The sequence below is a fragment of the Bos indicus x Bos taurus genome, chromosome 16 (assembly GCF_003369695.1).
Source record: "Bos indicus x Bos taurus breed Angus x Brahman F1 hybrid chromosome 16, Bos_hybrid_MaternalHap_v2.0, whole genome shotgun sequence".
NCBI lineage: Eukaryota > Metazoa > Chordata > Mammalia > Artiodactyla > Bovidae > Bos > Bos indicus x Bos taurus.
Window position 1 is genome coordinate 26456155 of NC_040091.1, and position 15651 is coordinate 26471805.

General features: G+C 53.8%; 1 protein-coding gene across 1 annotated transcript in view; it reads left to right on the top strand.

Annotated features, from left to right (window-relative positions):
* Window positions 1–15651, top strand: part of CAPN2 (calpain 2) — a 58284-nt gene that overhangs the window by 30179 nt on the left and 12454 nt on the right. The window contains exons 3-12 of the mRNA XM_027564533.1: window positions 1044–1162; window positions 2141–2274; window positions 3374–3542; window positions 4883–4966; window positions 6563–6648; window positions 7855–7929; window positions 8635–8795; window positions 10551–10720; window positions 12462–12473; window positions 13660–13871. Of these exons, the coding sequence (XP_027420334.1) occupies window positions 1044–1162; window positions 2141–2274; window positions 3374–3542; window positions 4883–4966; window positions 6563–6648; window positions 7855–7929; window positions 8635–8795; window positions 10551–10720; window positions 12462–12473; window positions 13660–13871 (1222 nt within the window). The remainder of the gene's footprint in view (window positions 1–1043; window positions 1163–2140; window positions 2275–3373; window positions 3543–4882; window positions 4967–6562; window positions 6649–7854; window positions 7930–8634; window positions 8796–10550; window positions 10721–12461; window positions 12474–13659; window positions 13872–15651) is intronic.

A 15651-nucleotide genomic window follows, 5' to 3' on the forward strand; every position in this document is an offset into this window, starting at 1 on the left:
GGGACCTTCCTGACCCAGGGATCGAACCCATGTTCGAACCCTGCATTGGCAGACAGATTGTTTACCACTAGTGCCACGTGGAAGCCCACGACACTTTTAATAGATCTGCCAATTAATAAAAAGAAACCCAGCCATGGAGATCAAACTCATCTGAGGCTATTTCCTATTATTGTCATCGGAAATTGTAGAAAAGTGCACATTCCTTAAGGGAGTAAACTTCCGTATCTTTTCCCCAGAGCCTCCATCAGTCAGACCTTTTGTCTTGTGGAAAACATGACCTCTCCCCACCATCAGCTTGCTTCTGACCACGTGAAATGAGTGCATGCTTTACACACGTGCTCTCATCACACCTCGTGTATGACCCACGTATCAGAGAGGAGGGCATTGAGACCAAGGCCAGGCTGCCAGACCAGCCGCCCATCTAGCTGTCCCCATCCTTACTCCCCATGCGTGGTGCCCACACCCCCCGCAGAGGGCTTCATACGTCCTTGTCCATCCTCGAAGACAGCCCAGCCCAAGGTGCCTTCTCAGACTCAGGCCCTTGTATTTGCATCCGTCGGGCCACGTGCTGGCCTCTCCTCCCTTGCCGCTACATCCTTTTCCCAGGAGAGGATGCATGATATTCGATCCCTTCCCATCCATCACGATGTTTTCTTCCTGTCACTCAACCTCACCTTTAAAGCCTGTGTTCTCAGCAGCCTCTTCTGCCAGGTTGGCGTCCTCACTGCACACATGCTCACTGCTGAGCACCTCCAGCAGACCAAGCCTGGAGCCAGCTGTGAGGACACAGTCTAGCCATCACAGGGTCTACATCTTTCAGGGAATGAATTCTCCCATCTCCACCCAACTGCTATCACAACGAAAACGTCTCTCCCTCAGCAGTCCCCTCAAAGCATCACCCCAGCCTTCCTCCACACCCCTCACATGAGGACCAGCTGGAGCATCTGGGCCAGGTTGGCCTTAGGCTTCCAACACCAGAGGTGGTGACAAGCTGTTTGGCACTGAGACCCCTCTGATGAGAGTTCCTTGTGCTGTATTCACAGGTGACTGCTGGCTGCTGGCCGCAATTGCCTCCCTCACTTTGAATGAAGAAATCCTGGCTCGAGTCGTCCCCCTGGACCAGAGCTTCCAGGAGAACTATGCGGGGATCTTCCACTTCCAGGTAACTTAATAGTTGGCTCTCATCATTCTCATCACGTCCTGGTTGTTGTTATTCAGTTGCTCAGTCATGTCTGACTCTTTGCAACTCCATGGACTGCAGCACACCAGACTTCCTTGTCCTTCACTATCTCCTGAGTTTGCTCAAACTCATGTCCATTGAATCAGTGATGCCATCCAACCATCTCATTCCCTTCAATCTTTTCTGGCATCAGGGTCTTTTCCAGTGAGTCGGCTCTTTGCATCAGGTGGCCAAAGTATTGGAGCTTTAGCATCAGTCCTTCCAATGAATATTCAGTGTTGATTTGCTTTAGGATTGATTGGATTGATTTCCTTTCAGTCCAAGGGACTCTCAAAAGTCTTCTCCAATACCACAATTCGAACAGGTCCTGAGGGCCAGGATCATGTCCTGGGTACTAGGAGCAAGTGTGGAGGTTAGGAATGGATCCTGGGGGCCAGGAGCAGATGCTAGGGGCTGAGAACAATACTCTTCTACTAAGCACCCTGAGGAACATCAGGAAGCTCCCTGACCTGCGACCAACCTGGGACCCTGTGAGGACAGCAAAGGCGAGGAGGGTGGTAGGGCAGGGTTCTCAGGAAGCGGTTCCCAAGTTTTTAAAAAAGTGTGCTATTTGGGATCTGAGACAAAATGTTAAGGTAAGGCTCACTGTCCTCCTTGTATGCTGGTAAATGAGAAATAGTATTTTTTAAAGTATAAGGTGCAGGGTAGAGGGTAGGAGGGGAGGGTGTGGCCTCGGAGGGAGGGGCAAGCATGTGTCCTTGGTTTCTCAGTGAGGATGAACCTGCAGGACAAGGGCTGGAGGGAGCACCTCTTCTCAGGGTGGGCTCATGGAGCCTATGCCCAGGGCCTCCTACGGGAGGAACCAGGTGCAGCTGAGGCTCGTGGGGTGGGAAGGACCCCAGGCTGCCACCTGCCACCAGCTCCCTCTCCAGGCCAGCCCTCTCTCTCCCTGCCCTGCAGTTCTGGCAGTACGGCGAGTGGGTGGAGGTGGTGGTGGACGACAGGCTGCCCACCAAGGACGGGGAGCTGCTCTTCGTGCACTCGGCAGAGGGCAGCGAGTTCTGGAGTGCGCTGCTGGAGAAGGCCTACGCCAAGTAAGTGCCTGCGCCCTGCCCCCGCCAGCCTGCCCCCAGCTGCCCTGCATTCTGGAAAAGACGGAAACTATTCAAGGACGATTTTGAAAAAAAAAAAAGTCCTATACTACAGAAGGACTACTCTGGACAAAACTGGGCTCGAAATTCAAGGAGATAATGCACATGGCTATTGCCATTTTTCACCAAATGCACAGGAACACGCACGGCACTAATCGTGCCGGCCTTGAGGACTTCTACTTCCTTGGCAGGTCGTGTTACATTTTTGTCAGCTAAATGCATCAAGGATTTTTTTGCCAAATGGGCAAAACGATCCATTGCAGAGGTATGAAAATTATGGAAATTTGCCCAGAATACATAATACACTGATTAGAAATGGTTTTCCCCGGCCCTCCCAGCTGCATCCCCCACAAGCTGCTTGTCCAGTGCTCAGCACTGCCTGTTCCCAGCAGGATCCCACCCCCTACCCCCATCTGTCCAGCCCCCTCCAGAGTGTGCCCGGTCCTGGCCCTGCTGCCTGGGCTCCCTCTAGGAAAGTGAGCAGCTCTCAGGCATCAGGAGGATTTCTGTTCCCTCCAGCCCCTGCCAGGGAGGAGGGCCAGGAGTCAGACACCAGCTGTGAGAAGCTGGGGCCTGAATTGCTGCTAAGTCTACACACAAGCAGTAGAGTTAGGGAAGCCACAGGGCAGCAACGTTGTGACCAGGGCACCATCAGGAGCAACCAGCACCTCCTAAGACAGTGCCGAGGATGCTCAGGGAACCTACTTTCATTACTGAACTGCTGTCCCCTTTTAAGCTATAACCGCCAAACAGCCCATTTAGCAGACCCCTTTCCTGCCAGGATGCAGAGAGAATCAATACAGGAGGTTGGCCAGATAAACATCCAGGTCCTTCCAGCTGTAAGGTTCTGTGAGACTTTTCCAAAAAAGTAACCACAGGGACAGTCACCTGCCCTCATGGGCAACTTGAGCTGGAGACAAACCAAGGAGAGACTGAGCAGAGGGTCCCTGGAGCATCCAACAAGAGGCCTGAGTTGGGCAGGACACTTTGAGAAGCGGAAGTTTCAACTCCGGAGGCCACAGTGTCTCTCCCCTTCCCGCAGGATCAATGGGTGTTATGAAGCACTTTCGGGGGGCGCCACCACCGAGGGCTTCGAGGACTTCACTGGAGGCATCGCTGAGTGGTATGAGTTGAGGAAGGCCCCTCCCAACCTGTTCAGGATCATCCAGAAGGCTCTGCAGAAAGGCTCTCTCCTGGGCTGCTCCATCGATGTAAGTCCAGGCCTCCCTCCCTAGCCACATCCCAATCTGCTCTAGTGGAAGTGAGCTTCCACGGTGACTGAAAAGTCCCACTGCCCTTACTCCCCGAACGACTAGCCCATCTTTTGTCCGCCCAGGGGTGGCTAGGCAACAGTCAGGCTGGCTGGGGCTACAACTGTTGCCCAAATGGTGACTCCAGCCTCCAGCTGTTCTCTCTCCAGCCCACGTACAACCCTCAGCCTCCTGTGACTCACCACCCAGATCACAGCTTCTGTGAGAGTCCCCTGCCCTCTGCTGGGCCCAAGGGCAGCACCATCCCATTCACCTTCAGCCCACCTGCAGGGCCTATGCCCAGAGCCCAGCAGCCTCCCCCAAACTGGTGCAGGGTTAGCAGATCTGTAGGAAGACTTTAGGAGGCACAGGGAGGAGCCATCTCCTCATGCAAGCCTTGCTGGCACACCTTGCCAGGGGAAGGGAGGTGGGTGCGACATCCTGTCAGCAAGGAGCCGCCAGGCTTTGCCTGTGCCCAGCAGCCCAGCCCTGTCCTAACCAGGAGGAGCTGGTTGCTCTGGGATCAGGCATAAGAAGCCTGGCTCTGGGGGGTCCAAGTCTGTGTGCGACTCTAGGCGGAGATTTGCAAACCTTCTCTGCAGACCATGTCCAGGCATAGACCCTTTCTACTAGCAGCCCTTCTCATTGACTCAGACAAAAATAACCACCTCCATCACAACAAATGGGGAATGGGATCCCTGGGGAAGCCTTTTTTTTTTTTAATTTTATTTTTAAACTTTACAAAATTGTATTAGTTTTGCCAAATATCAAAATGAATCCACCACAGGTATACATATGTTCCCCATCCTGAACCCTCCTCCCTCCTCCCTCCCCATACCATCCCTCTGGGTCGTCCCAGTGCACTAGCCCCAAGCATCCAGTATCGTGCATTGAACCTGGACTGGCCAGACTCCAATTCTGAAGTCAGGCAGAAACGGAGGACTGCCCTCGTGTAAACCCTGCAGCGGGGCGGGGCAGGGCGATCCGCGCGGTTTCCGGAGACCCAGCGCATTTGGGCCGCCCAGGTGTGTGCCCTGAGCCCCCTCTGCACGGCGTGCCCTTTTCCTGCGGGAATTTGTGACTGCGCGGGGCACACACACGAGTGCAGGTGCGGCGCCCCCCGAGGGCTGCTTGCAGCCTCTCCTCTGGTTGTAAATAACGGCGGGAGGGCTCTGGGCGGGAGTGGGGCGGCTCTCTCACCCACCACCCAGGCCCCCCGCCCTGCGGTAGGACCCGAGCGAGGGAGGGAAGGAGGGAGAAGGCGGGATGTGGAGGCCGGACTGATTCTCCCGCGTTTGCAGATCACCAGCGCTGCGGACTCGGAGGCCATCACGTTCCAGAAGCTGGTGAAGGGGCACGCGTACTCGGTGACCGGTGCCGAGGAGGTAACGCCCGGCAGGCATTCCTGGGGATCTTTCTCTCCCTCACCCGATGGCAGAAGCACATTTTTGCCTGCTTGCCGAGGGTGGGGCCCCGCGTTCCCGGTCCTTTCCCAGCAGCCCCGAGTTGCTGAAGTTCAGGGCTCGCGACGGGTGGCCCTCCCCAGCGCCTGCCGGCCGCGCGCTGCCCTCTGCTGGCCGCGAGTGGGGCCAGGCGCAGTGCCATCAAGTTCCAGAATCGCCTCCCTCCTCCAGACCAGCTAAAGAGAACACGACACAGTGTCGTGTTCCAGCCTCTTTAAAGTGCTTTCACATTTGATCTCACAAAAGCATTAGTGCCCCAGTTAGTGTTCAAATCTGACTCTGCCCCTTGCACGCTGTTGGCCTGGGCAAGTGTTTAAACTCTCTTCTACTCCCCAGTTTCCTCAAAGTTGAATTAGAAACAATAATACAGTGATACCCGTTGTAAGGTTGTTGAGGTGAATCAAACGAGTTAATACGTGTAAAGCGCTCAGACTTCCTGACAAGTTGTGTATAAACAAATCGCTCTCCTTGACTTGGCTGTTATTATCGTTACCATGCTGCTGCTGCTGCTGCTGCTGAGTCGCTTCAGTCGAGTCTGACTAGTAGCGACCCCATGGACTGCAGCCTATCAGGCTCCTCCATCCATGGGATTTTCCAGGCAAAGTACTGGAGTGGGGTGCCATTGCCTTCTCCGTATCATTACTATAAATGTTGTTAGATAGCCATCTTCTAATCACTGAATGAAGACTAGATCCTAGGTCGTCTGACATACCCAGTGCGGTTTTTTGTTTTTAACCTTGAATCTTTGTTTTATCCAACTCCCCACATCTTTGTATTTTGAAAAATCTCAAGTCTACAGAAAAGCTGAAAGAATCATACAGTAAACATTCAAATGCTATTTCCCTGGATTCAACAATGGTTAAGATTTTCCACAGCTGTTTCATCGCTTAGTGTGCACTTTCTTTCTGAGCCATTTGGAAGGAAATCGCAAATGTCACAACACTTCACTCGCTCCTGATATTTCAGTATCTCCTGCCCACAGGGACACTGTCTTACATAATCCCAGTACTGTTTTCATGCTGAAGAAATAAACATTAATTCAATAATGTGATGCAATAAATAGTGCATATAAACATTTCCCCAGTTGCTCCAAAATGTCTTTTATAGCCTCCTCAATGCCCCCAGTCCAAGGTTTAGTCAAGATCCATGTACCGTTTTGCTTGTCATCACCAGTGTTCATTTGACGGAGCTCCTGTGACAAAAATACATCCTATTATAGTCAGCTGAACGGAGGTTCACAGGTGACGTGCCAGTGCAGAGCCCAGAACAAGGGCGTTTGTGCCTCCGGCTCACAACGGAGGTTGAAGAGCCCTGGTCTTCTGAGGGTTAGACCCAGGAGCTGCCACAAGCTGAGCAGCAGCGAGAGTCTAGGGGTCAAACCCTTCTCCCTTTTGTGATCCCCCTTGTAACATGGCTCCCATCCCTGCCTCATGGAGAAAGGGGCTTTGGGCCGGAGAACCTCCAGGCCTGGCTTGAACTCAGCATCTCCCTCCTCTCCTTCACCCACCCATCCTTCAGGTGGAAAGCAGAGGAAGCCTGCAGAAGCTGATCCGCATCCGGAATCCCTGGGGAGAGGTGGAGTGGACCGGGCAGTGGAATGACAAGTGAGGAGGGTGGTGGGGGTCTGGGTGGGGGGCGTCCGGCCAGGAAGCTCTGGGAGGGGAGCTAAGGAGAGCACGCACGGCGGCTGTGCTGAGAATAAAGTCCCAGAGCACAGGGTTCCCCCACCCCGAGTGGGACCCATGGGGCTGGTGGCCCCTCAGGACTCTTAACCACAACACTCCAGCCACCTGGCTGCCTTTCAAGGCCCAAGCTCCCGGGATGCTCATCCTTTCATCAGCTCATGGTCCACCCCTTCGCTGGCTCAAAGTCACTCTGCTATTGGATCTTCAGAGAAAATACACACCTTTCCTCCTTCAAGCACTCGTTCTATCCCAAGGATGTAAACGTTGTGCCAATAGAAGTCCTCTGTTGATGTCCAGGGTTCTTGGTTGGCCTGTTCAACCTTCAGCTCTAGGGTGAAATCTCCCATGAGCCCCTCTCCTGGTCTTCCTCTGCTCCTATCTCCCCGTCCTCCTCCACAGCCCAGCAGCTACAATTCCACCTTTTCCCTGGCCAATTCCCAGGCAGCCTCTGCTTTGGCAGAGAGACACCCGCCAGGGCCCGCAGGTCAGCTGCAGAGGCCAAGATGAGCACCCCCTCCCCCCTCCATTGGATTTCTGCTGCTGCTGCTGCTAAGTCGCTTCAGTTGTGTCTGACTCTGTGCGACCCCATAGACGGCAGCCCACCAGGCTCCGCTGTCCCTGGGATTCTCCAGGCAAGAACAGTGGAGTGGGTTGCCATTTCCTTCTCCAATGAATGAAAGTGAAAAATAAAAGCGAAGTCGCTCAGTCATGTCCGACTCTAGCGACCCCATGGACTGCAGCCTAGCAGGCTCCTCCGTCCATGGGATTTTCTAGGCAAAAGTACTGGAGTGGGGTGCTATTGCCTTCTCCGATTGGATTTCTAGTCACCCCTTAAAAGAGCTGCCAAGCCCTTCTCAGTTTGGGTCACTGATGCTACTTCCTGTCTATCCAATGGGCTGTGTTCATTCTTTGGAATCTTCCTTGCCCCCATCTTCCAGGATAAGGTATCCTCTCACCCTACTGCCCTGCACCTCTCAGCCACCTGGGTGTCACTTCCCTTCCTTACTGGGGTCTGGGCCCTCAGATGAGAGAACGTGTCCCTGGTCCTCAAATTTGGAGCAACTTGGGGAGAAGTCATTGCTCCACACTAGTTTCTAATGTCTGTCCCATCGCTTGGTTTTCCAGCTGCCCAAACTGGAACACAGTCGACCCCGAGGTGAGGGAAACGCTGACTAGACAGCATGAGGATGGGGAATTCTGGTAAGATTCTTGGGCTTTAAGAAAAAAGGTGACTGATCTTTACTCAAAATTGAGTGAGATTATTGTGTGGAGGGCACAGGAGTGTGGGATCAGGGTTTTGTTGTTTTAAATTCACTGTAAGACCTTGAACAAAAAAGTTCCTGAACCTCTTCAATTTATCCATCTCAACAACTGGGTTTCAAAGCTGAGCAGCTGAGCAGAGAAGGCTATGAATTCCTGCAGGAGTGTTCAGGTCCTGAGAACATGAGAAAAAGAGGGGAAAGATGGACTTCACTCCTAACAAGTTCCTAGAGAATCTTCCCAAGGCCTCAAGAAACAGGTCCCTGGGAGAACAGGGATGGGCCTGGGCATCTGTGTCTGTGCTGCTCTGAGACCACCCACATCTGTACAGTCCTGGCATCTTACCAACTGAGTGTCCATATTTTGTCTCATTTGATACTCGTGTCTCCTTTGACACCCCCGTTTCTACAGATGAGAGTTCTGAGTTTCAGAGAGGCTTAGGTAACTTGTTCAAGATTACCAGCTGGAAGGTGGCAGCACCAGGACCGGAACCGGCGCCGTCTGATGGCTGACCTAGTGGCCATGCGGCCCTGATATGCTGTCCACTGGCTGCCCTAACTGCGTCCTAGTCTGGCCTTGGGTGGAAGGTCCAGGCTTGCCAGTACATCTTCTGGCAGCCTGGGTCATGAGTCCTTGCTTTTGCAGGATGTCTTTCAACGACTTCCTGAGACACTATTCCCGCCTGGAAATCTGCAACCTGACCCCTGACACACTCACCAGTGACAGCTACAAGAAGTGGAAACTCACCAAGATGGATGGGAACTGGAGGCGGGGCTCCACCGCGGGCGGCTGCAGGAACTACCCGAGTGAGCCCCCCTCAACCTTACCCTGGGGTGCTGCACCCCAGCCTGGCTGCTCCTACCACTGGGGCCCTCTGTCTCTCCTTCCTGAGTCTCCATCTCAACACCCTCTCGGTCTCCTCAGCCCCTTCCCTTCTGTACTCACCTTTCTACCTGCCTGGGCAGAACCCAAGACGTGCTGAGTCTGTGATTCCTCTCCAGGCCCTAGATTCCCTGATGCCATGACCTCACACTGAGGTAGCACTAACCCCACTTCATGCCCATGGGCTACTTTATCCACCCAAAGCCCAAGCAGCTTAGCCCAGCAGAGGTTCTCACCCACTGGGTCTCTGCACGTCCAGGCCCTGGTTGTTGCCTGGCAACACTTTTGTGCCCAATTCACTCAGCCAATGCTGATGGGGCCCTGCTCAGAGGAGGTGGCAGTGAGGATTCCTCTAGTGGTTCATCCTTTGTTGATTCCCTTGACTCTTCTGCCTCGATGACCCAGTCCTCCCCTGCCCTCTCTACCTCAGAAACTGTCTCATCACGATGACATCTGCCGATTGTGGAAGACACATTGGGTGCTAGTCTTCACAGAAGACTTCTGGGGCAGGCACTTTATTATCATCTCCATCCTTAAGATGAGGGGACTTGGTGAAATTAAATGTCTTGCCCAAGGGCCACAGAGCCTTGACTGTGCCTAGGGTTAAGAACCCAAGCAGTCTGGCTGTGAAGTCAGCCTTTAAGCACTACAGTGGCAAGTCATGGTCATATATGGATTCTCTGTTACAGATGAAGAAACCGAGGCTCTGAGTGGCATGCTCGGGCCACAGAACAAGTAGTCAGACTGGGACTAGCTGGTGCCTGTAGCTCTGGTGCTTTTAATCCTTCACCTCATGTGTGCAGCCACCAAGCAAGTTCCAGAGGTTCTAGGAGACTGTCCTCTGCCTCAGACAAGACTATCTTCCACCCCTTATTTCAGGGGTTGGTAAACTCTCTCTTGGGGGACAGATAGTTGATACCTGGCTCTGTGGACCACCCAGTCTCTATGGTAACTATCAACTGTTGCTGTAGCCCAAAGGCAGCCATACTTAATGAATGGATGTGGCTGTGTGCTAATAAAACTTTATTTGTAAAAACAGGCATCCAGCAGCTCATAGAGCCATAGTTTGCCAAGCCCTATACTAGATGTTTGGAGAGGGCAATGGCAACCCTCTCCAGTATTCTTGTCTAGAGAATCCCATGGACAGAGGAGTCTGGCAACCTATAGTCCATGGGGTCGCAAAGAGTCAGACACGACTGAATGACTAACACATACTAGATGATGCCTTTATTTCCAGAATCCAAGTATTATCCCATCAAGGAAGGGGAGGCAATCATATTAATTATCCTTAAAATGAATGAATCTCAGCTCCTTCCAGCACCATGGGAGTGGGCAAGGGCACAGGCCCAGGAGGACAGGGACACAGAACAAGAGGCTGAGATTGTGCACTGATGTTCCTGGCCCTTAGTTCATTGAGGGGGCTGCAGAGCTAGTCCCCAAGTCTTCCTAGCCATGCCGTCCGAGCCATCTCTGACCCCCGAGTTAGAGCCTGGTGAGGGGAGGAAAAAGTAGGGGATGTCATAGCTGATCCAAAGGAGATCTGGGCCTCAGCTCTGACCACCCTGTTCCAGGGTGAGAAATGCACGCCCCCCTCCAGTCCTGGTCTCTGGTTCCTCGTCCATCTCCCCCACCCGTGTGTTGTGTGTTGGGTGACTGACCCCGCCCCTCTCTGTCTGCAGACACGTTCTGGATGAATCCTCAGTACCTGATCAAGCTGGAGGAAGAGGACGAGGACCAGGAGGACGGGGAGAGCGGCTGCACCTTCCTGGTGGGCCTCATCCAGAAGCACCGGCGGTGGCAGAGGAAGATGGGCGAGGACATGCACACCATTGGCTTCGGCATCTATGAGGTATGGGGGCGGGGTGTCCGCGGGGCGGGGCATCCACGGGGGCGGGGCATCCACGGGGGCGGGGCTCCGCCTTCCCTTCCTTCTCGGCTCTTAACCTCTGCCAACCCCAGAAGCAGACCTGGGGAGGGGGCTCCAAACCAGAAGCTTGGCCAAAGAAAACCAAAGCCAGGGTCCAGGCCAGTCTTAGGAGAAGTCATGCAGGGAGGTCCGTGCAGTTGGTCTGTGTCGCTGGAGGCCCCCCTTTCCCTGCAGCCAGCTTCCGGAGGTCCCATGGTATCAAATAGCCTCTGTGGCCCTTCTCACATCCCCAGGCCTGGCACTCTGGTTGGTCGTCAACCTCCAGAAAATCGAACAGATGTGAACTGAGGACAGAGCATATGGAACCACACGGGGCACCAGCGTGAGGGCAAGAACTGAGCTGGCAGGTGCTCTCTGGTCTGAGTCCACAGAGTGTCTGCTTTTATGGCAGAGCGCTGGGCAGGGGAGCAGTTAGTTGGCCTTAGGCTCCAACCAGGGCTCCGCAGGTGGAGCCCGGCCCCCACACAGGCACGGTGACTGCCCCCATGTCCTTTCTTCTGGAACTTTGCAAAGTAAACCAAAGCCCAGCTCAGCCACAGTCAGAGAGCAGCCATGTCATTGCCACTACTGGGTCCCCTCCCCACTCCTTTCTACAGCACAGAGAAGAGTTTCTCCCAGCCTGGGGTGAGCAGTGGGAGAAGAGGGGTGAAAGGAGGACTTCAGAGCTGCTGAAGGGGGTGCACATCGGTGTGGTGGGGGGCCCTGATGATGTGCTGGAGCTGGCCCACTCTCCCTGGCCCCACCCTTCAGTGAAGTCACTTTGGCAGCCCAAAAATGACCTTGGCAAGGAGTGGGCAGTATTTACACTGTAGAAATTAGGAAATATTGCAAATTAGGGTTCCCACCATCCCTCAAGAGCCAGGCTCCCAGCACAGCACGTGGGAGTCAGGCACAGTGTCAGAGAGAAGGCTCTCTGCTCACTTCACTCATCAGGGCAGTGATCTACCTTCTCATGCACGAACAGGTGGAGTTGGGCAAACATCATCTTTGCTAAAAATGCACACAATTCCAAGCTCCTCAGTCTCTGAAGTAGGAGCTGAGGACTTCAGAGCTGGGACAGAATAACTGCCAGAAAAATGCAGACTGAATTGTGACACCCAGCCCACCCTACCCCCACTACTCACAGGCCAGGAAATCTAGCCATGGGCTGCGAGAGCTGAGAAGGACCTGGGGGGTCATTTGATTCCATTTTAGAGATAAGGAAACTGAGGCCAGAGAAGGGAAGAGACTTACTTGAGGAAATACAGATGGAGGTGGCCAATAGGAACCTAGAACTGACACCTGCTGGCTCCAGGCCAGAGCACATCCTGCTGCTTCTTCAAGCAGCTCAGCTCTGTTTTCCCTGGGGGAAGGAGGGGTGTAGGCTTTGCTGCAGGCAGCTGGTAACTGTAGACAGCCACTTCACAGCTCCAAGCCTTGGTTTCATGCTCTGTAAGTTAGGAATGGTGCTAAGCGCTCATCCTCATTATTGCTAAGTCCTAAGAATTTTTTTTAAAATGTGAGAATGCTTTGAGTTCCTTGGAAAATACTTACTTTGATGACTTAGTTATTCTTGCTAAGGCTACAGAAGAAGTAGAGTAACAAAGGAGACCATCTCAGTGGTAACATTTCTTTATGGAGCTCTTCCAGAGTCTGAATTACACATGCTTTCCTTTATTTGCAGGTTCCAGAGGAGGTACGTCTGGCACGCGACAGCCCCCATCCTTGGGGCTCAGGTTCACCAACAAGGAAAAGGCTTAGACTGCTGGCTCTGGGGTCTCATGAAGTCTGGGCAGGGGCTCATGTCTATGAAGAGTGAATGCCCACCCCCGCCCCCTGAGCCCTGGTGAGGTTGCTCAGGTCCTAGGTCTCACGGTCTAAGCACATGGGGAGGGGTCTGGGACAGTCCCCATGGAACGTACTTTCTCCCTGAGGCCCGCAGAGTCAGACACATTTAGTCCTGGGTGGAGGTTCGTTGGTCCTGGAACTGCAGGAGACTCTTCTCAAGAGTCCTGTAGTGCTCCTAAAATAGGCTAGAGGGACTTCCCTGGCTGTCCAGTGGTTAGAACTCTGCACTGCCAGTGTAGGGGGCGCAAGTTCAATCCCTGGTCAGGGAACTAAGATCCCACCTGCCTCATGGCATGACCAAAACAAAAAAACTGGCCTAAAGAGAAATGATGAGCCCTACAAGTGGTATTATAAGGAGATGGGGGGACATAGCAAGAGACCTGGACCCCGTTCCCAGCTCTGCCACCTGCAGGCTGTGTGACCTTGGACAATTTACTTGCCCTATCTGAACGTCAGTTTCTTCATCAGTAAAACTGACCAACCATCCACCTTACCAGATTGTTGGGATGCATTGAGATACGTGAGAGCACTTAACAGGCCCACAGTCAGACTTCACTGAGCTGGTGAGATGCACAGTTGCGGTGTGTGTCTTTAAAGGCCACGGTTGGTTATTCAAGTCAACACAAACGAGGCAGAGCAGCTGGTAGCGTCCTGGGTCTTTGCGGATGCTGTGGACAGACTGACACCCCGGGTTTGGGAGCTGGGACCCCTCCTCACCTGTCTGCTTGTGTCAGTGTGTCTACACCACACAGAACCGAGCAGATCCCAGCCACGGGGACTCTGATATCCCCGAGTCATTGCAGCAAGGCTGAGGACCTCTGTCTGAGCGAAGAGATGGGGTGTCTGCAGACAGTGGGTGAATGTGGGTCCCCTCTTACGTGTGTCTCTGAGCTGCTGTTTGGGCTGAAAGGTTTGCTTTTTATCTGTGACGCTCCAGCCTTATGGCTGTGATCCTCTCACCCCAAGGAGTGGAGAGGGCGGTGCTTGGAGCCCTTCCCTCCATCCACTCCCACATGCTCCTCTTTCTTCACCAGTTGACTGGACAGACCAACATCCACCTCAGCAAAAAATTCTTCCTGACAACCAGAGCGCGGGAGCGGTCGGACACCTTCATCAACCTGCGGGAGGTGCTCAACCGCTTCAAGCTGCCCCCCGGGGAGTACATTGTGGTGCCCTCCACCTTCGAGCCCAACAAGGACGGCGACTTCTGCATCCGGGTCTTTTCCGAGAAGAAAGCCGACTACCAGTAGGTCGTTCAGCCCTCCTCCTCCGCGCCCCTTGTTCCTGGCTTGCCTGGAGCAACCTCACTCCTCTGAATGTCAGTTTCTTTTTCTATAACACCTGCCGGCTTCAGGGGCGAGCTATTGAAGAACTCTAGCGCTGTCATCACGTCAGCAAAGAAAATAGCCACTCAGGATCTTTGGGGTTAGAAAGGGGTGGTGGCAGAGCCAGTCGCAGACCCTGACTTTACAGCCATGTCTCCGAATGTCCACCAACTAGGGCAGTGCTGGTGGGATCCTTGTGTCCCCAGTCCGCCGGCCTGGCAGAGCCAAGGGTGTGAGTAAGTCTCCCCGCGGCAATCACTAGGTCTCAAGGCGTTCCCCCTTCCTCACTGGAGCCCAGCTGTCCAGGATCCTTTTTAGCTGAAGCCACTGTCAGTACAGCCTCAATTCTAGTGGCTTCTGCTTCTCCGGCTGCTGCCCAACTGTGTCTGTTCATCTCGGCCCTTGACTGCATGCGATGTAATCAGCCTGGGGTAACTTAAGCAGATGGAGATTACTGGAAGGCCATGGAACTCTCTAGAACCTACGGGAGGCTGGACAACGGGATAGAAAAGTGCAGGGACCTCAGATGCTCCCGAGGACCAGGGTGTGGGAAGCAGGGGGTGTGGTGGCTGCCGTGTCCCCTCTGACCTGAGTCACATGCTCAAGGTCAAGAGACTCAGTAGAGTGTCTCCGTTGGATGGGCTCTAGAAGCTGCCTAGAAGGGGAGGGCAGCAGGCAGGGGGGCCAAGGATGATGGCCCAGGCTCCAAGACAGTGCACGGCAGAGAAGGAGTTCCTCTTGAGAAAACTGGGGTGTTATTAAAGTGAGGGAAAGTGTCAGAGCTTCGAATGGGTAACATCACTGCCATGGCTGTAGCTTTCCTGCCTCTGACAGGCTCCCTTCCTCTGCTTAAGCTCGCCGTGGGGCAGGGCCTTGCTCTTAGCTCCTAGGATCCTCGGGGGCTGGACTGGTATTTAGCCTGTGGTCCCCACTGACAAGGAAATGGGGACATGACACAGTGCATTGGAATGACACAGTCCTATGTCAACCTCAGTCCCCTCCCGGGGAAACCTCAACCACCTCCTGCCCCGCCACCAACTCTGGCATCTCTTGGGGAGCTCCCTCCCCCAAGGGGACACGCCATCCCTCAAAGGTGTCCACCTTCTTGTCCCAGGATATTAATCCTGATTCTAACTGTCAGCACCAAGAAGTCTCCGCGTGCATCCTTCTGTGAGGCATCAGCACGGTAGACGGGACTCTTGGTGGTCTAGTTTGAGATCCCAGGGGCCGGAGGGAGACCCTCCTGGGCTTAACTTGCCTCACTGTAGAGCAGAAGGACCCAGCCCTTCACACAGGTGTGGGATAAACCAGCCAGTGCCCGAGCCTCATTTGAAATCTCCCCCAGGCCTCCCGGGCTGCCTGCCTCCTCCCGCCCTAGGCAGCAGGGTATGCTGATTCTCGGTGTGTTCACGAGGGCAAAGAGTGTTTCCAAGGGAACCTAAAACCTGTTCTCCAGGCCAGAGCACCACCGCCATAGTACATGGGAAGCCTGTGTTCTTTGATAAAGACCAAAAACTAGGGACCAAAAACATTCTGATGCTCCAAGTGTTTTTGGTGATGACACTTTTTTAGATCGTTTCTGCTTTAATTTCTGCTGAAATTACGGGATGTGTTGTCACAGAAACTTGGGATGCAGAGAAACCCCCTGTGCCCACCCCATGCTGGGTGTAATATGCCAGTTCCATTTTAGCAGGGATTTCT